The sequence below is a fragment of the Nerophis ophidion genome, linkage group LG17 (genome assembly GCF_033978795.1).
Source record: "Nerophis ophidion isolate RoL-2023_Sa linkage group LG17, RoL_Noph_v1.0, whole genome shotgun sequence".
Lineage (NCBI taxonomy): Eukaryota > Metazoa > Chordata > Actinopteri > Syngnathiformes > Syngnathidae > Nerophis > Nerophis ophidion.
In genome coordinates, this window is record NC_084627.1 from 12,001,840 (window position 1) to 12,023,540 (window position 21,701).

Sequence of the window (21,701 nt, forward strand, 5' to 3'; positions counted from 1 at the left end):
TCGCAAGTGAAAAAAACCAACTATTTTCTGCAGGTAAAAAGAACAAAGTGCAAGAATGAAAATTGTTTCATTCTTGCAAACAAAAAAAAACAAAAGGAAAAGGAAAAAAAAAGATTACTCGCTAGTAAAAAAAAAAATTTAATCAACTAAAAGAACATTTCCTGCAAGTAAAAAAAATATTCGCAAGTATAAAAACACTTTTCTTTAATAAAAAAAAGACAAATAAAAAAAGACAAAAAAAAAAAGAAAAGACAAATAAAAATAACTATAAACAATCCGCAAGTAAAAAAAAAACAAGACTATTTTCTACAAAAAAAAAGAACAAAATGTAAAATAGAAACAATTTCCTGCAAAAAAAAAAAATTCCGCGAGTACAAAAAAATTATTCGTAAGTAAAAAAATATTCACTCAACTAAAAAGAAATTTTGTGCAGGTATAAAAACACTTTTCTTCAATAAATAAAAAAAGACAAGTAAAAATAACTATTTTCTACATGTAAAAAAAGAATCCGCAAGTAAAAAACAACTATTTTCTGCAAGTAAAAAGAGCAAAGTGCAAGAATGAAACAATTTTCTGCTAACAAAAAAATAACAATTTTCTCTGCATTAAAACAAAATTATTCGCAAGTGAAAAAAACCAACTATTTTCTGCAAATAAAAAGAACGAACTGCAAGAATGAAACAGTTTCCGGCAAACCGACAAAAAAACAAATTTTCTGTGAGTAAAAAAAATTATTCGCAAGTAAAAAAAAATATTCAATCAACTAAAAAGACATTTCCTGCAAGTAAAATTTTTTTTCGCAAGTATAAAAACACTTTTCTTCAATAAAAAAAAGACAAGTAAAAATAACTATTTTCTCCATGTAAAAAAACAATCCGCAAGTTAAAAAAACAATTTTCAGCAAGTAAAAAGAAAGAAGTGCAAAAATTAAACAATTTCCTACAAACAAAAATAAAAATTTTCTGTGAGTAAAAAAGAAATGATTCGCAAGTAAAAAAAACCAACTATTTTCAGCAAGTAAAAAGAACGAAATGCAAGAATAAAACAACTTATTGCAAACCAAAAAAATTTAAACTTTCTATGAGTAAAAAAAAAAAAGACTTGCAAGTAAAAAAAAACAAGTATTTTCTGCAAGTAAAAAAAAAAACAAAGTGCAAGAATGAAACAATTTCCTGCAAACAAAAAAAAATTCTTTGAGTAAAAAAAATGATTCGCAAGTATAAAAAAACAACTATATTTTGCAAGTAAAACGAACAAAGTGCAAAAATTTAAGAATTTCCTGCAAACAAAAAATATAAATTTTCTGTGAGTAAAAAAAATGATTCGCAAGTAAAAAAAAAAAAATTCAATCAACTAAAAAGACATTTCATGCAAGTGAAGAATTATTCGCAAGTATAAAAACACTTTTCTTCAATAAAAAAGACAACTAAAAATAACTATTTTCTCCATGTAAAAAAAAAACAATCCACAAGTAAAAAAACAAAACTATTTTCTGCAAGTAAAAAAAAAAAAAAAGTGCAAGAATGAAACAATTTCCTGCAAACAAAAAAAACAATTTTGTGAGAGTAAAAAAAATGATTCGCAGGTAAAAAAATATTCAATCAACTAAAGACATTTCCTGCAAGTACATTTTTTTATGCAAATAAAAAAACATTTCACAAGTATAAAAACACTAAACTTCAATTAAAACAAATTATTTACCTCTAAAAACTAAATTTTCTGCAAACAAAAAAATGATTCGAAAGTAAAACTAACAACTTTTCTTCAGTTAAAAAATTATTAGCAATTTTCTTCAGGTAAAAAAAAACTATTTTCTTGAAGTTAAAATGACAAGCGGTGATATTGGAACACCTGCACTCAGAGCACCTGTAAGTCCCACTTTACAACAGGTGGTGCAGCTGAGTCCATTTAACCGCCGTCTTATTTGCGTATTGTGCTGTCCGCCAAACAATAAAGAAGAAGAAGCATGGACAGAAGAGAGCGTAAACAAGCTTAACCTGTAAGTTTCCCCTCGCTTCTGTCCGCCATTTTTCTTGTTATTTTTGGCGGACGGCACCATGCGCAAATAACAGTAATGCTGACGGCGTTAAATTGGCTCCTGTCATTTAAGAGTGCCAATATCAGGTTCTCTGAGTAAAAGTGTGAGGACCGTTGCTGCCAATGAAAACTGTTTTTTAAACTCGCGAATAATTTTTCTTTAACTGAAGACAATTGTTTTTATGCATGTTTTTTTTTACTGAATTTTTTTTTTTTTTTACTTTGGCTTGAGTAAAAACATTTTAGTGTGTTTGTGGCATTTTGGCAGTCATTTCACTCCATTCATTGTTGGCACAAAAGAGAAAAAGTGACAAAGCAGTGGTGTCAGTCAATGAACGTGTGCCAGGTCTTTTATTGCTAATAGTGAAACAGCAGATTGTGTTTGCCCCTTAACCACAAAATGAAAACATTCTACAGGAAGGCATGAATGTGGGGATAAGGCGCGATGCATTCATGAAGCGGTACCACGGTAAAACGTCCAATAAAATAACACGTACAATCACTACACACGGGAGGAAAAGGGGTTCAATTAAACCTGGTCAGTGCACCGCACATTCCAAAAATGTCAGTTAATTGCTGCTTCTCAAATATTAACTGGTTAAAATGACTCATTTCTGAGGTATTCCGTAGCACATCGATACACGACAGCCATGTTTTTATCGCCATGCGCTGTGAAATGGGTGCGTCTAACCTTTCAGATTTAGCGGTCGGCGCCTTACACTGCAGAACATGAGGTAAACAAAACAGAAGTCATGGCTTTCCTCTTTCTCTGGTGTGGAACCAGTTTGACAACACAAACAGTGCAATGAAAACGCTACAACGAAAGTAAACATTTGGCATACCATATCTGTATCAACATTCCCCCTGTAAAAGAAAGCAGCATTCCGCCTGACTACAACTAACTAGTGCAGAACGGGTAACAGGTTTGTCCACGCTACATCAACAACTAGAATGAGAAGGAGAGTCCAAATGTTGGACTGGTGCGAGACAACAATGCCAGTGATTGCCATGGCGATTCAAATATAATACAAACCCCGTTTCCATATGAGTTGGGAAATTGCGTTTGATGTAAATATAAACGGAATACAAGGATTTGTAAATCCTTTTCAACCCATATTCAGTTGAATGCACTACAAAGACAACATATTTGATGTTCAAACTCATAAAAAAATAAAATTGTGTGCAAATAATCATTAACTTTAGAATTTGATGCCAGCAACACGTGACAAAGTTGGGAAAGGTGGCAATAATACTGATAAAGTTGAGGAATGCTCATCAAACACTTATTTGGAACATCCCACAGGTGTGCAGGCTAATTGGGAACAGGTGGGTGCCAGGATTGGGTATAAAAACAGCTTCCCAAAAAATGCTCAGTCTTTCACGAGAAAGGGGTGTACCTCGCCCCATCCTTTGTCCACAACTGCGTGAGCAAATAGTCAAACAGGTTAAGAACAACGTTTCTCAAAGTGCAATTGCAAGAAATTTAGGGATTTCAACATCTACGCTACATAATATCATCAAAAGGTTCAGAGACGGTGACCTTCGATCCCTCAGACGGCACTGTATCAAAAACCGACATCAGTCTCTATAGGATATCACCACTTGGGCTCGGGAACACTTCGGAAAACCACTGTCAATAAATACAGTTCGTCGCTACATCTGTAAGTGCAAGTTAAAGCTCTACTATGCAAAGCGAAAGCCATTTATCAACAACATCCAGAAACGCCGCCGGCTTCTCTGGGCCCGAAATCATCCGAGATGGACTGATGCAAAGTAAGTCAGTCCACATTTCAAATTGTTTTTGGAACTATTCGACATCGTGTCATGTGGACCAAAGGGGAAGCGAACCATCCAGACTGTTATCGACGCAAAGTTGAAAAGCCAGCATCTGTGATGGTATGGGGGTGCATTAGTGCCCAAGGCATGGGTAACTTACACATCTGTGAAGGCACCATTAATGCTGAAAGGTACATACAGGTTTTGGAACAACATATGCTGCCATCTCGGTGCCGTCTTTTTCATGGACGCCCCTGCTTATTTCAGCAAGACAATGCCAAGCCACATTCAGCACGTGTTACAACAGCGTGGCTTTGTAAAAAAATAAAAAAAATAAGAGAGTGTGGGTACTTTCTTGGCCCGCCTGCAGTCCAGTCCAGTCTCTCATCGAAAATGTGTGGCGCATTATGAAGCGTAAAATACGACAGCGGAGACCCCGGACTGTTGAACGACTGAAGCTCTACATAAAACAAGAATGGGAAAGAATTCCACTTTCAAAGCTTCAACAATTAGTTTCCTCAGTTCCCAAAAGTTTATTGAGTGTTGTTAAAAGAAAAGGTGATGTAACACAGTGGTGAACATGCCCTTTCCCAACTACTTTGGCACGTGTTGCAGCCATGAAATTTTAAGTTAATTATTATTTGCTCAAAATAAAAAGTTTATGAGTTTGAACATAAAATATCTTGTCTTTGTAGTGCATTCAACTGAATATGGGTTGAAAAGGATTTGCAAATCATTGTATTCTGTTTATATTTACATCTAACACAATTCCCCAACTCATATGGAAACGATGTTTGTATAATAAATACTTTTTTTTTTTTTTTTTGCTTACATATTCAAAAGAGTGGCGTTAAATGGTTTGTTCATATAATGTCAATAAAAACACTATTTAAATAGGCTTTGTCCAGCAGGAGTCCGCTTGGAAGATGTGCTGCAAATTGTAATAATAAATATACTTTAGTAAGAAGTGACACTGTAGGACCCAAGATGGCACGCTGCAGTGACAGAAATAATTGAGGGAAATCTCCAGAGACTCGAGCACTCGATTTGGAACTCCGAATGTGGGTCCGTCTGGAGCAGGGCGCAGGGCTCCTTTTTTATTTGTGCTTAAAGACTGGGGTGGGGGTTGACACATCTCCCGGATCAAGGCAAAAAGCAGGGAGTCGACAGCATTTTAACAACGTCCACTGCAGCGGAGTGGGAGGGACAAGCGGACGCCAGGAATCCATGGTGTTGATGTCGGAGTGCAAATAAAAGGAGAGGAAGGGCTTGCCATTTTGTCAAATCAATAAAAATAAAAAAAAGGCCATTGTTTCTTCCAGCCTCCGATGGCACAGTGAGGAGGGAGGGGGTGACTACTCTGGCACAACATCACCTTATAAGGTCACGTGCACGGGACCACTCGACGTCCACTTCCTGGAGCTCAGTCCGTCTTGTCCGCCTCCGTTCTTGGCGTCCCGTCCCGCTGCAGCGTGCCGTTTGTCTTGGCTCTGCGCGTGTCCATGTAGCGGACGATGAACTCCGAGTTCTGATAGATGAGCATGCCGGAGAGCGTGAGCGCGGCGCCGGCGCAGCTGAGGGCGGACAGCTCCGTGCCGAACAGCAGCTGGGACAGCAGCAGGTTGCCCACCACGTTGAGGTTGCCCAGGATGTGCAGGGTGACGGCGGAGGTGAGCGTGATGACGCAGCAGCTGGCCAGGTTGTACAGCACCGAGCCCAGGCAGCTGAGCAGGATGAAGAGCCAGAGGTGGCGGTCGTAGTGGAGCGGCGACTCCAGCAGGGCCCAGTTCTCCAGGGCCAGGGCGGCTAAGGTCAGGATGCAGAAGCTGGGGATGGACATCAGGTAGAGCAGGAAGACAGAGTTGATCTTCTCCTCCTGGAGGAGAATGCCTGTGGGGAGGAGACGTGTGCAGTACAGTTAAAAAAAAAAAGTCATCTAAGTAAGAAGTATGCAGCGTTAAAAAGTGAGGTAACAATCCAAGAAAGGACCTCAGTATCCATCCATCCATCCATTTCCTACCGCTTATTCCCTGTGGGGTCGCGGGGGGCGCTGGCGCCTATCTCAGCTACAATCGGGCGGAAGGCGGCGTACACCCTGGACAAGTCGCCCCCTCTTCGCAGGGCCAACACAGATAGACAGACAACATTCACACTCACATTCACACACTAGGGCCAATTTAGTGTTGCCAATCAACCTATCCCCAGGTGCATGTCTTTGGAGGTGGGAGGAAGCCGGAGTACCCGGAGGGAACCCACGCATTCACGGGGAGAACATGCAAACTCCACACAGAAAGATCCCGAGCCTGGATTTGAACCCAGGACTGCAGGACCTTCGTATTGTGAGGCAGACGCACTAACCCAGGGGTCGGGAACCTTTTTGGCTGAGGGAGCCAAAAACCCAAATATTTTAAAATGTATTTCCGTAAGAGACACATACTATTTTTGTCTACACTGAACAAAACTAAACGCGTGCATTTTTAAGTAAGACCAACATTTCTAGAGTATAACAGGTCTCTTATTCTTTGTAATAAGATTGTTATTCTCAAGCTAACTGTGGGGGTGTGGCCTGCTGGCCTGCAGCGACAGGTGCGTAGATGGCCCACCTGGGCCTTGTTATCTAATCACCTGTCGCTCTGTTAGGGCTTCACGGTGGCAGAGGGGTTAGTGCGTCTGCCTCACAATACGAAGTTCCTGCAGTCCTGGGTTCAAATCCAGGCTCGGGATCTTCCTGTGTGGAGTTTGCATGTTCTCCCCGTGAATGCGTGGGTTCCCTCCGGGTACTCCGGCTTCCTCCCACTTCCAAAGACATGCACCTGGGGATAGGTTGATTGGCAACACTAAATTGGCCCTAGTGTGTGAATGTGAGTGTGAATGTTGTCTATCTGTGTTGGCCCTGCGATAAGTTGGCGACTTGTCCAGGGTGTACCCCGCCCTCCGCCCGATTGTAGCTGAGATGGGCGCCAGCGCCCCCCGCGACCCCGAAATGGAATAAGCGGTAGAAAATGGATGGATGGATGTCGCTCTGTTATAAGCAGCAGCCAGGAGGAGAGACGGGGTTGGGGCTGGAGCCAGAGCGCAAGCGAAAACCAAAGAGAAAAATACAATTGCTGGAAAGCAACTGAGAGACTTATTGAAAAATAAAACAATATTGTAACCCTGAAACAGGCTCTCATGTTGGTCCTTAGTGGTCTGACAACCCCCAGGAGGGCAAGCCCCACACTAACCAAGAATAAATAAATAACTTCTTACCATTAACGCAAATTCTTGAACGGGTGCGGTAGAAAACAGATGGATGGATTAAAAATGCATGAGAATGTTTTATATTTTGAACATTATTTTTAACACTGTGATTACAAGTGGAATTATTCATTACTCATCATATTAAGCAATGTCAGCAAAGATTTATCCGAGAGCCAGATGCAGTCATCAAAAGAGCCACATCTGGCTCGCGAGCCTAGGTTCCCTACCCCTGAACTAACCCCTCTCCCACCATTCCGTTCAATTCTTGCGGGTAATGATTAGATACAGAATCGATTCTCGATTAATAATCAATATATTTTTTTTAATAACACTGGATGCCAGTTCTATGATGAAATACATTCATCCATTCAATAGATACCAAGTCTGATACATTTCTATATTACCGTACTTAAAAGAAAACGATCTAATGAGTCGCATGCAAAACAATTAGTAAAAAAGTAAAGTAAAAAAGAGTTCTGCGAGTAAAAAAATCCAGATTCGCACGAAAAAAATTAAATTAATAAAAAAAATACATTTTCTGCAAGTAAAAATTATTTTTTCTGCAAATAGAAAAACATTTCGCAAGTATAAAAACACTTTTCTTCTATTAAAAAAACTATTTACAAGTAAAATCACAATTTTCTGCAAATAAAACAACAATATTAGAGTATAAAACCAATTTATTTTAATAAATACATTTTCTGCGAATAAAAATGATTTTTTTCTGCAAAAAATTATTTGAAAGTAAAAAAAACAATTTTCTTGAAGTTAAAATGACAAGCAACAGGTGGTGCACCTGAGTCAATTTAACGTCCGAGCTACTTTCATTTGCGCATTGTGCTGTCCGCCAAAAAATGAAGAAGCATGATGGAGGACAAAATGGGTGAAATGGAAAGCCGTAATATTCTTGCACTCAGAGCACCTGTAAGTCACACTTTACAACAGGTGGTGTCCATTTAACGGCCGTCAGATCTACTCTTATTTGTGTATTGTGCTGTCTGCCAAAAAATAGAGAAAAAGAAGAAGCATGATGGGGGATAAAATGGTGGACAGAAGAGACCTGTAAATTTCCCCTCTCCTCTGTCCACCATGTTTATTCTTGTTATTTTTGGACAGATTCTCGATTCAAAATCCATACTTTTTTTTTAATAACACTTGGTGCTAGTTCTATGATGAACAACATTCCTCCATAAAATCAATAACAATTATGATACATTCCTATATTACTTACAAGAAAATTATTTAATGAGTCACAGGCAAAAAAATTTGTAAAAAAAACAAACAAAACGGTTTAAAATTTTTTGTAAATGAGTAAAAAAAATTGTGCAAGTAAAAAATCTCCATTCGCACGTAAAAAAAGATTTAATTAAAAATATGTTTTTTCCTCTGCAAGTATAGAAACACTTTTCTTCTATTAAAAAAACAATTTACAGGTAAAAACAAAATTTTCTGCAAATAAAACAACGATTTGAAAGTATAAGAGCAATTTTCTTCAATTAAAAAATGATTTGCAAGTAAAAAAAACAAAACAATTTTCCTGAAGGAAAATGGAAAGCCGTACTATTCTTGCACTCAGAGCACCTGTAAGTCACACTTTACAACAGGTGGTGTCCATTAAACGGCCGTCAGAGCGACTCTTATTTGTGTATTGTGCTGTCTGCCAAAAAATAAAGAAGAAGAAGAGGCATGATGAGGGATAAAATGGTGGACAGAAGACAGGGGAAACAAGCTTAACCTGTAAGTGTTTCCCTCTCTTCTGTCCGCCATGTTTATTCTTGTTATTTTTGGACAGATTCTCCATTCAACATCCATACTTTTTTTTAACAACACTGGGTGTCAGTTCTATGATGAACTACATTCCTCCATAAAATAGATAACAGCTCCGATACATTTTTATATTACTTACAAGAAAACAATTTAATGAGTCACATTTAAAAAAACGATTTTCTGCAAGTAAAAAAAATATTTAATCCATTAAAAATTAAATGTATGCAGGTAAAATGTTTTTTCTGCAAATAAAAAAACGTATGAAAACACTTTTCTTTGATTAAAAAAAATATTTACAAGTAAACACACAATTTTCTGCAAACAAAATAACGACTTGAAAGTATAAAAAAAAATTTCTAGTTAAAAAATTATTTGCAAGTATAAAAACGTCCGAGCTACTCTTATTTGTGTATTGTGCTGTACGCCAAAAAATAAAGAAGAAGAAGAAGCATTATGGGGGATAAAATGGTGGACAGAAGAGAGGGGAAACAAGCTCAACCTGTAAGTTAACCTGTAAATTTCCCCTCTCTTCTGTCCGCCATTTTTTTCGGGTAATTTTTGGACAGATTCTTGATTCAAAGTCCATTTTTTTTTTAATAACACTGGGTGCCAGTTCTATGATGAACTACATTCATCCATAAAATAGATACCAAGTCTGATACATTTCTATATTACCGTAGTTAAAAGAAAACGATCTAATGAGTCGCATGCAAAACAATTAGTAAAAAAGTAAAGTAAAAAAGAGTTCTGCGAGTAAAAAAATCCAGATTCGCACGAAAAAAATTAAATTAATAAAAAAAAATACATTTTCTGCAAGTAAAAATGATTTTTTCTGCAAATAGAAAAACATTTCGCAAGTATAAAAACACTTTTCTTCTATTAAAAAAACTATTTACAAGTAAAATCACAATTTTCTGCAAATAAAACAACAATATTAGAGTATAAAACCAATTTATTTTAATAAATACATTTTCTGCGAATAAAAATGATTTTTTTCTGCAAAAAATTATTTGAAAGTAAAAAAAACAATTTTCTTGAAGTTAAAATGACAAGCAACAGGTGGTGCACCTGAGTCAATTTAACGTCCGAGCTACTTTCATTTGCGCATTGTGCTGTCCGCCAAAAAATGAAGAAGCATGATGGAGGACAAAATGGGTGAAATGGAAAGCCGTAATATTCTTGCACTCAGAGCACCTGTAAGTCACACTTTACAACAGGTGGTGTCCATTTAACGGCCGTCAGATCTACTCTTATTTGTGTATTGTGCTGTCTGCCAAAAAATAGAGAAAAAGAAGAAGCATGATGGGGGATAAAATGGTGGACAGAAGAGACCTGTAAATTTCCCCTCTCCTCTGTCCACCATGTTTATTCTTGTTATTTTTGGACAGATTCTCGATTCAAAATCCATACTTTTTTTTTAATAACACTTGGTGCTAGTTCTATGATGAACAACATTCCTCCATAAAATCAATAACAATTATGATACATTCCTATATTACTTACAAGAAAATTATTTAATGAGTCACAGGCAAAAAAATTTGTAAAAAAAACAAACAAAACGGTTTAAAATTTTTTGTAAATGAGTAAAAAAAATTGTGCAAGTAAAAAATCTCCATTCGCACGTAAAAAAAGATTTAATTAAAAATATGTTTTTTCCTCTGCAAGTATAGAAACACTTTTCTTCTATTAAAAAAACAATTTACAGGTAAAAACAAAATTTTCTGCAAATAAAACAACGATTTGAAAGTATAAGAGCAATTTTCTTCAATTAAAAAATGATTTGCAAGTAAAAAAAACAAAACAATTTTCCTGAAGGAAAATGGAAAGCCGTACTATTCTTGCACTCAGAGCACCTGTAAGTCACACTTTACAACAGGTGGTGTCCATTAAACGGCCGTCAGAGCGACTCTTATTTGTGTATTGTGCTGTCTGCCAAAAAATAAAGAAGAAGAAGAGGCATGATGAGGGATAAAATGGTGGACAGAAGACAGGGGAAACAAGCTTAACCTGTAAGTGTTTCCCTCTCTTCTGTCCGCCATGTTTATTCTTGTTATTTTTGGACAGATTCTCCATTCAACATCCATACTTTTTTTTAACAACACTGGGTGTCAGTTCTATGATGAACTACATTCCTCCATAAAATAGATAACAGCTCCGATACATTTTTATATTACTTACAAGAAAACAATTTAATGAGTCACATTTAAAAAAACGATTTTCTGCAAGTAAAAAAAATATTTAATCCATTAAAAATTAAATGTATGCAGGTAAAATGTTTTTTCTGCAAATAAAAAAACGTATGAAAACACTTTTCTTTGATTAAAAAAAATATTTACAAGTAAACACACAATTTTCTGCAAACAAAATAACGACTTGAAAGTATAAAAAAAAATTTCTAGTTAAAAAATTATTTGCAAGTATAAAAACGTCCGAGCTACTCTTATTTGTGTATTGTGCTGTACGCCAAAAAATAAAGAAGAAGAAGAAGCATTATGGGGGATAAAATGGTGGACAGAAGAGAGGGGAAACAAGCTCAACCTGTAAGTTAACCTGTAAATTTCCCCTCTCTTCTGTCCGCCATTTTTTTCGGGTAATTTTTGGACAGATTCTTGATTCAAAGTCCATTTTTTTTTTAATAACACTGGGTGCCAGTTCTATGATGAACTACATCCCTCCATAAAATAGATAACAGCTCCGATACATTTATATATTACTTACAAGAAAACAATTTAATGAGTCACATGCAAACAAATTTGTAAAAAAAAAATGGTGTAACAAGAAGTAAAAAAGTCAAGTAAAAAAAATTGCGTAAGTAAAAAATCCTGATTCGCACGTAAAAAAAATGTAATGAATTAAAAATACATTTTCTGCAAGAATTTTTTTTTTTTCTGTAAATAAACTTTTCACAGGTATAAAAACACTTTTCTTCTATTAAAGGGGAACATTATCCCAATTTCAAAAGGGCTAAAAACAATAAAAATCAGTTCCCAGTGGCTTGTTGTATTTTTTGAATTTTTTTTCAAAATTTTACCCGTCTTGGAATATCCCTAAATAAAGCTTTAAAGTATCTTATTTTCGCTATCTTCGAAACCACTATCCATTTTCCTGTGACGTCACACAGTGCTGCCAATGTAAACAAACAATGGGAATACCACAGCAAGATATGGCGACATTAGCTCGGATTCAGACTTGGATTTCAGCGGCTTAAGCGATTCAACAGATTACGCATGTATTGAAACAGATGGTTGGAGTATGAAAATATTGAAGAAGAAACTGAAGCTATTGACGCTATTCATAGCCATAGCATGGCCGAATAGCTGCGTTAGCATCGCCGGTAAAATGTGCGGACCAAACGATCAGGACTTTCGCATTTTGTGGTAATGGAGCAACTTAAATCCGTCGATTGGTAAGTGTTTTTTTCGCATTAAATGTGGGTGTAAGGAAACGTGATATAGTTGCAAATGCATCTCTAGGTTATCCATACATCTCTGTGCTATGTATGGTTTAGCACCGCCGGTAAATAGCATGTTAGCATCGATTAGCTGGCAGTCAACATCAACAAAACTCACCTTTGTGATTTCGTTAACTTTATTGTTGCAAATGCATCTGCAGGTTATCCATACATCTCTGTGCCATGTCTGCTTTAGCACCGCCGGTAAATAGCATGTTAGCATCGATTAGCTGGCAGTCAACATCAACAAAACTCACCTTTGTGATTTCGTTAACTTTATTGTTGCAAATGCATCTGCAGGTTATCCAATACATCTCTGTGCCATGTCTGCCTTAGCATCGCCGGTAAAATGTGGAGACACTCCCGCACATTCAATGGAGGTCTGGCGGCAGACACTTTCGCATCTTCGGGCCAGTGGTGCAACTTGAATCCCTCCCTGTTAGTGTTGTTACATCCTCCGACACACACCGTCGAGGCATGATGTCTCCAAGGTTCCAAAAAATAGTCGAAAAAACGGAAAATAACAGAGCTGAGACCCGGTGTTTACAATGTGTTGAAAATGAAAATGGCGGCTGTATTACCTCGGCGACGTCACATTCTGACGTCATCGCCTCCAGAGCAATAAACAGAAAGCCGTTTAATTCGCCAAAATTCACCCATTTAGAATTCGGAAATCGGTTAAAAAAATATATAGTCTTTTTTCTGCACCTCGAAGGTAAATTTTGACGCTTACATAGGTCTGGTGATAATGTTCCCCTTTAAAAGAACGGCTGTCAGAGCTCCTTTCATTTGTGTAATGTGCTGTCCGCCAGAAAGGGTCTGGGCAGGACAGATAAAGAAGAAAAAAAATTGTTTACCAATAAGAAATGTTACAGGTAAAAATAACTTGTTTTTTTTCGCATCCTTGGAATAACATGTCATGGAGACTAAAGTAATGATGTCACAGGCCTTAATGGAATGCAAAACATACAAAATGTCTTCTCCCAGGGAAAAGAGCATTAGATGAATTGGAACATGAACTTATCAGCAGCCCACATGATATTTATTCTACACAGCAAAGTGTCTCTTTCCCACGACCTCTCCTTGAAACATCTAGAGCAGTGGTTTTGTATTTTTGGGAAAATGTTCTTCTCATTCACAAGCCGCATGTAGGACAACATTACATATGTTTTGTAATTATTTGTAATATATGGGAAGTATGAAGCTCATGGGAGTACTATGTTACGCCTATAAAGTACTTAAAAACACATCCAAAAGCTGCCAACAATACTCTATTTACATGTTGTGACCTGAGTATTAACTAAGTATTAGCGACATTGTTCTTTAAGAGGTAATGCCGAGGAAGTACTTTTGGAGAGCTGTATTTTTTTCAGTTTTGTGCCCAAGGGACTGATTTTATTTAACACTATATTATTATTTATTCACCTATATTGATCACAGAGACAGGTTGTTTTTGTGTTACTGTATATATTTGTTTTTCTGAAAAATCCTACTTAATATACTTTGGGTAACAACAGTCAATATTTATTTTTTTATTTTATTTTTTTAGGGGGGTAACAGTCAATATTTATTCGATTTTATCTTTTTCTTATATAATAAAAGATATATATATAGATATATATATATATAGATATATATAGATATTTATTAGGGCTGCGAATCTTTGGGTGTCCTACGATTGGATTCAATATCAATTCTTGGGGTCGCGATTCGATTATATATCGATTTGTCCGATTCAACGCGATTCTCGATTCAAAAACGATATTTTTCCGATTCAAAACTATTCTCTATTCATTCGATACATAGGATTTCAGCAGGATCTACCCCAGTCTGCTAACATGCTAGCAGAGTAGTAGATTTAAAAAAAAAGCTTTCATAATTGTAAAGGACAATGTTTTATCAACTGATTGCAATAATGTAAATTGGTTTTAACTATTAAACGAACCAAAAATATGACATATTTCATCTTTGTGAAAACATTGGACACAGTGTGTTGTCAAGCTTATGAGATGCGATGCAAGTGTAAGCCACTGTGACACTATTGTTCCTTTTTTTTTTTTTATGAATGTCTAATGATAATGTCAATGAGGGATTTTTAATCACTGCTATGCTGAAATTACAACTAATATTGATACTGTTGTTGATAATATTCATTTTTGTTTTACTACTTTTAGTTTGTTCTGTGTCGTGTTTGTGTCTCCTTTCAATTGCTCTGTTTATTGCAGTTCGGAGTGTTGCTGGGTCAGGTTTGGTTTTGGAATTGGATTGCATTGTTATGGTATTGCTGTGTATTGTTTTGTTGGATTGATAAAAACAAAACCAAAAAAAAACTTTAAAAAACAAAAAGAGAATTGATTCTGAATCGCACAATGTGAGAATCGCGATTCATATTCGTTTCGATTTTTTCCCCACACCCCTAATAAATAAATGTATATATATATATATATACATACATACATTAGGTAAGGAAATAACACAGAGGCTATTTCATCCCTACAGGCCTGTTTCGCAGGTTTCCCTGCTCTTCAGGGGATTTTATATTAACATAGGCTCCCGCGACCCCGAAAGGACGGCGTGGCGCAGTGGAAGAGTGTCCGCGCGAGCAACCTGAGGGTTCCTGGTTCAATCCCAAACTTCTACCAACCTCGTCATGTCCGTTGTGTCCTTGAGCAGGACACTTCACCCTTGCTCCTGATGGGTCGTAGTTAGGGCCTTGCATGGCAGCTCCCGCCATCAGTGTGTGAATGTGTGTGTGAATGTGTAAAATAGTGTCAAAGCGCTTTGAGTACCTTGAAGGTAGAAAAGCGCTCTACAAGTATAACCCATTTACCTTTTTAAATAGATGCATGTATAATAAAATCTCCTGAAAAGCTGGGAAACCTGCAAAAAAGGCTTGTAGGGATGAAATAGCCTCTGTGTTTTTTCCTGACCTAACGTATATTCCCTTCTACCCCGGTATTGAGCAATGTATGACGGATAAACCACAGTAATCTCGTTATATATATATATATGTATATATATATATATATATATATATATATATATATATATATATATATATATATATATATATATATACATATATATAAATATATATAAATATATATATACATACACATATACACTTATATACATATATACATACACATATATATATACACACATATATACATATATATACATATATATAAATACATACATATACATACATGTATATATACATATATATACACATATATACATATATATAAATACATACATATATATATATACATACATATATATATATATACATACATATACATATATACATATACATACATATACACATATATATATACATATACATATATATACATACATACATATGTAAATATATACATATACATATATATATACACATATATATATATACATACATATATACATATATTAGTAATAATAATGGATTAGATTTATATCGCGCTTTTCTATTGTTAGATACTCAAAGCGCTCACAGAGAAGTGGGAACCCATCATTCATTCACACCTGATGGTGGTAAGCTACATCTGTAGCCACAGCTGCCCTGGGGTAGACTGACGGAAGTGTGGCTGCCAGTTTGCGCCTACGGCTCCTCCGACCACCACCAATCATTCATTAATCATTCATTCACCGGTGTGAGCGGCACCGGGGGCAAAGGGTGAAGTGTCCTGCCCAAAGACACAACGGCAGCGATTTGGATGTCAATAGGTGGGAAGCGAACCTGCACCCCTCAGGTTTCTGGCACGACCTCTCTACCCACTACGCCATGCCGCCCCATATACATACATATGTCTTGATTGGATTATCCAGAGAATAGTGCTCGACACCGTGGTAGAGCGCAATATGTAGGTGTGGGAAAAATCACAAGACTACTTCATCTCTACAGAACTGTTTCATGAGGGGTTCCCTCAGGGAATGATTAATACATCTCCTGATGAATGATCATCAGGAGATTTATCTCCTGATGATTGACGGAACCCCTCATGAAACAGTTCTGTAGAGATGAAGTAGTCTTGTGATTTTTCCCACACCTACATATACATACACATACATATATAAATAAATGGGTTGTACTTGTATAGTGCTTTTCTACCTTCAAGGTACTCAAAGCGCTTTGACACTACTTCCACATTTACCCATTCACACACACATTCACACACTGATGGAGGGAGCTGCCATGCAAGGCGCCAACCAGCACCCATCAGGAGCAAGGGTGCAGTGTCTTGCTCAGGACACAACGGACGTGACGAGGTTGGTACTAGGTGGGAATTGAACCAGGGACGCTCGGGTTGCGCACGGCCACTCTCCCACTGCGCCACGCCGTCCCTATATATATATATATATATATATATATATATATATATATATATATATATATATATATAAGCGGTAGAAAATGGATGGATGGATATATATATACAGTATATGATGTCACAGGAAAATGCATTTTTAAACAATATGATTTGCCTGGGCGGCTAAGAGACACCGAGAGTAACAAGCAGTATAAAATGCATTAGAAAGGACAGATTTAAATAAAAATTAAAATACAAAAATAAAATTCAAATTCAAATATTTTAACTTGGGACTTTTCCGCGGGCCGGATTTTGGATGCTGGCGGGCGGGCCGTAGTTTGTGGACCCCTAATGTAAATAGTCATGAAAACAAAGAAAATGCATTGAAATGAGAAGGTGTGTCCAAACTTTTGGCCTGTGCTGTATGAAATGTAAAACTTTATGCGTAAAATAAGCTGAAGCTGTACTCACTCTGTTGGATGGACTTGACCCCCCTAAACATGGTGGCCGCGATGACAAACAAACAGCCGGTCTGGTCGTACTGGACCTCCCCCATGATGCTGAAGGACGCCCCCAAGCAGATGGGCATCATGGCCGTGTACTTGAGGAAGTGATGCTGCTTGCCCAGGATCAGCGTGGAGATGGCCAGGGTGAAAAGTGGCGTGGTGGTGTAGATCATTTGTGCAAAGGACAGTTGGACGTAGTTCAGGCCCATGTTGCCGAAGGCGATGCTGGCGCAGAACGTCAGACTCAGCAGGAAGACTTTACATTTGGCGCCGGTGGTCAGGTCCCGCTCTCCCACGCCTGCGTGGCGGATCACCCGCAGCTTGATCAAGCCGTAGTCCACCACGATGGCGGTCAGCATGTGCAGCGCCGACAGCAGCAGCGGGTACCTGAAGTTGTACACGGCGAAGATCCATTTGTTGAGGCTGGAGATGGTGGTGCCGGTCACCAGCCACACAATGACGGCGGAGAGCAGATGGAGCGTCTCGGCTGGGGGTCGCCTTTTATCCACTGTCGCCTCGTATTTAGAGACGCCATCGGTGCGGACCATCATCAAATCATTGTTGACGCTGCAGGGGAAGTATAATGGATGAAGTTAGCAGAGCTCTGTACTCGGAATGTCCGATTATATCGGACTGCTTTAAAATGTAAATATCGGAAATTATCGGTATCGGTTTTAAAATTATCAGTATTGTTGCGTCGGACCAGCTCTTCCTCCCAGGGAATTTAAGTTACTGGTCAATCCCAAGTTCTTTTGATGACATATATGCTGAGTAAGAAGGACCATCGAGACAGAATTTGAATATTTTACTGAAGTTTCAGGAGAACAACCCGGACCAACACATTCATACCGGCTTCTCAAGTTGTTCTGGCATTCCAAAGGAAAAACACATTCTTTTCACACAAAAGAAAGCCCTCCTCTCAACACCATAAGGTGAGAGAGACGTGTGGGTTGTCTTTACATTCCGATGGTTTACGACATGGGTGCCAAATTTGGCCCGCCGTGTAATTTCATTTGGCCCTTGAGGCAATAATAAATTAACATTAGAGCTGGCCCGCCGGTATTATACTGTGACAGTACCGCTGCATCACCGCATTCAACGCTTATTCTCATACTTGCCAACCCTCCCGATTTTTCCAGGAGAAACCCGAATTTCAGTACCCCCCCGAAAATCTCCCGGGGCAACCATTCTCCCGAATTTCCACCCGGACAACAATATTGGGGGCGTGCCTTAAAGGTACTGCTTTTAGCATCCTCTACAACCTGTCGTCAAGTCCACTTTTTCTCCATACAAACAGCGTGCCGGCCCAGTCACGTAATATATGCGGCTTCTACACACACACAAGTGACTGCAAGGCATTCTTGGTCAACAGCCATACAGGTCACACTGAGGGTGGCCCTATAAACAATTTTAACACTGTTACACCACACTGTGAACCCACACCAAACAAGAAGGACATCCGCACCGTAACACATCATATACACAACAGAACAAATACCCAGATCACCTTGCAGCACTAACTCTTTCGGACCGCTACAAAATACACCCCCGCTACCAACAAAACTCCATTTTGCATGTCACTAAAAAGTTATATAAGCCTTGCTTGTTCAATATCAAATTCAAAACTTGTTTGGGTCCCTATTAAAAGGTTAAGTTGTTCAACTTTGGCCCGCGGCTTTGTTCAGTTTAGAATTTTGGCCCACTCTGTATTTGAGTTTGACACCCCTGGTTTACGACACTAACCTGAGATCTGAAGACAAAGAGAGACTAGTACGGGGTCAGCAACCCGTGGCTCTCTGGAGCTTTTTCAAAAATGTATGAAAAATGGAAAAAAATGAGGGGTAAAAAAAACCAAAACATTTTATGTTTTAATGTGGTTTCTGCAGGACAAACCTCACCAATTGTTATAAAGCACACTGTTTATATTAAACTTGCTTCACTGATTCGAGTATTTGGCGAGCGCCGCGTTGTCCTACTAATTTTGGCGGCCCTTGAACTCACCGTAGTTTGTTTACATGTACAACTTTCTCCGACTTTCTAAGACGTGATTTATGCCACTTCTTTTTCTGTCTCATTTTGTCCACCAAACTTTTAACGTTGTGCGTGAATGCACAAAGGTGAGTTTTGTTGGTGTTATTGACTTGTGTGGAGTGCTTATCAGACATATTTGGTCCCTGCATGACTGCAAGCTAATGGATGCTAACATGCTATTTAGGTTAGCTATATGTACATATTGCATCATTATGCCTCATTTGTAGCTATATTTGAGGTTAGTTTGTTAGTTTTTTGTTAGGCACAAAAAACAGGTCGGGTATTGAGAAACTTACATTTATGAAGATAAAACTTAGCCAATAGTATAAAGAGGTTGCAAAAGTAAAATTAATTTTCAAATTTTTTTTCAATACAGTGTAAAACCGAATATATATTATTTAATATATATTATTGTTTTAGTTGCTTAAAGGCCTACTGAAAGCCACTACTACCAACCACGCAGTCTAATAGTTTATATATCAATGATGAAATCTTAACACTGCAACACATCCCAATACGGCAGGTTTAGTTTACTAAATTACAATTTGAAATTTTCGGCGGAGTTTCTTGTTGAAAACGTCGCGGAATGATGACGTGTGTGCGTGACGTCTCGGGTTGTAGCGGACATATCAGCCCAGCACCACACACGGCTAAAAGTCGTCTCTTTTCATCGCATAATTACACAGTAATTTGGACATCTGTGTTGCTGAATCTTTTCCAATTTCTTCATTTAATAATGGAGACGTAAAAGAAGAATGCTGTTGGTGGAACACGGTGTATTGCAGCTGCCTTTAGCACCGAAACACAGCCGGTGTTTCTTTGTTGTGAAGCTTTAACACAGAGCGGTCAAGCGAACATGTTTCTCTACGTCAACCAGCACGTTTTTGGATGGGAAAAATGTGATATTAAGTCGACTCTTACCAGAGACATCATTGGATTATGGGACCTCCTGCAGCAGCTGTCAAAAAAGGCAGCTGTGAGCTTGGCTCCTCGGCTTCTCTCAGAGACACTGGCGTTCACCGCGGCCATCCGACTTTCAGGTATGACTTTAGAATCTCACTAAAACACTATTAACACAATAAGCAGATAAGGGATCTTCCAGAATTATCCTAGTAAATGTGTCTAATTACATCTGAAACGCTCACACTGCCGCTGCCCGCAGCCGTCGCTTTTTTTTGTGTGTGTGCTTCACTCTAACTTTCCTCATCCGCAAATCTTTCATCCTCGCTCAAATTAATGGGGAAATCGTTGCTTTCTTGGTCCGAATAGCTCTTGCTGCTTGAGGCTACGATTGTAAACAATGTTCAGATTTGAGGAGCCCTACAACCCGTGACGTCACACGCACATCGTCAGCAAGGCTTTTTTATTAGCGACCAAAAGATGCAAATTTTATCGTGGATGTTCTCTACTAAATCCTTTCAGCAAAAATATGGCGATATCGCGAAATTATCAAGTATGACACATAGAATGGACCTGCTATCCCCGTTTAAATAAGAACATCTCATTTCCGTCTGCCTTTAAGAGATCTGAATTTGTTCATTGCTATTTTGATGTTTTTGTGCATTACTTTTTGCCGTCATCATTTACCAAACAGGTTACTCATCAGTTACTCGGTACTCGAGTAGTTTTTTCACAACATACTTTTTACTTTTACTCAAGTAAATATTTGGGTGACTACTCCTTACTTTTACTTGAGTAATACATCATCTAAAGTGACAGTACTCTTACTTGTGTACAATTTCTGGCTACTCTACCCACCTCTGTTGAACACTAGGAATGGGATGGCACTCCCAAGTTCATATGCAAGTTAAGGCAGGTGGCCAAATACTTTTGCTGAGGGGGGCGGAGTGACGTCATAGCCCAGTTCCCCCTGACAGGTGTTTTCCAGCAAAAACTAGCAAGCTATTTATACACCGTCACAAGCTACTTGTTGTCCACGCTCTTCTAGTGGACGTCACTTACACAATAAACCACATATCTTTAAACGCCATTATGAATAGAATGTAGTTGTTTCTAAAGGCAAAACACTTACCTTATTCGACCTCTGCGCCAGCCTCATGCTAATGTTAGCTCCCGGGCTAGCTCTCGCTGTCATAAACAGACACAGCCAGTGCGGTAGATAGCATTAGCACCGAGCTCCTTTCGGGGTTTTAAACAATCGGCAGTTATTTCAATGTTTTTGTTTTTTTCTTTCGTTACCTTGTTGCTCGACGAGCCACTTGACGGAAGTGTTTGACAACATCACTCGGCTGGAAGTCTCTCGCCGCGTTGTCATGAGGCAGCTGGTGACGTCATGGCGGTGACGTCACGGTGTCGTCTTTTTCCTAGCAGGGACACTGCACCAATTTTTGTCAGTGTTTATAGTGAAACATACTATAGATAATACTCCACCTTATTACGAGTATTTCATTATTAGGGACCGAATGTCCCTTTGGGACAGAGGACCCTATTGTATTTCTAAGGTGTTATTATTATTATTCCCCCGTCTCTTCGAGCTGTAATTTGACCCCCTTAACATGCTTCAAAACTCACCAAATTTGACACACACATCAGGACAGGCGAACATTTCCATCTAATAAA

General features: G+C 38.1%; 1 protein-coding gene across 2 annotated transcripts; it reads right to left on the reverse strand.

Moving 5' to 3' along the window:
• Positions 1–2,359: 2,359 nt before the first annotated feature.
• On the reverse strand, positions 2,360–21,469 carry slc35e4 (solute carrier family 35 member E4). 2 transcript variants are annotated; one of them, XM_061876296.1, is made up of 3 exons: positions 21,321–21,469; positions 17,056–17,657; positions 2,360–5,703 (listed from the first exon to the last, which is right to left on the reverse strand). In XM_061876296.1, exons 2-3 carry the CDS (start codon positions 17,639–17,641, stop codon positions 5,237–5,239), a joined length of 1,053 nt encoding a protein of 350 aa, XP_061732280.1. In that variant the 5' UTR covers positions 17,642–17,657; positions 21,321–21,469; the 3' UTR covers positions 2,360–5,236. The 2 variants fall into 2 exon arrangements, with proteins under 2 accessions (XP_061732280.1, XP_061732281.1); XM_061876297.1 differs by lacking the exon at positions 21,321–21,469 and adding an exon at positions 21,154–21,313.
• Between the last annotated feature and the right edge of the window lie 232 nt (positions 21,470–21,701).

Coding starts and splice junctions, on each gene's coding strand:
- slc35e4 (XM_061876296.1), bottom strand. CDS start 17,641: ATGATGGTCCGCACCGATGGCGTCTCTAAATACGAGGCGACAGTGGAT. Junction 5,704..17,055: donor GGTCAAGTCCATCCAACAGA/GTGAGTACAGCT, acceptor TCCTCCCCACAG/GCATTCTCCTCCAGGAGGAG.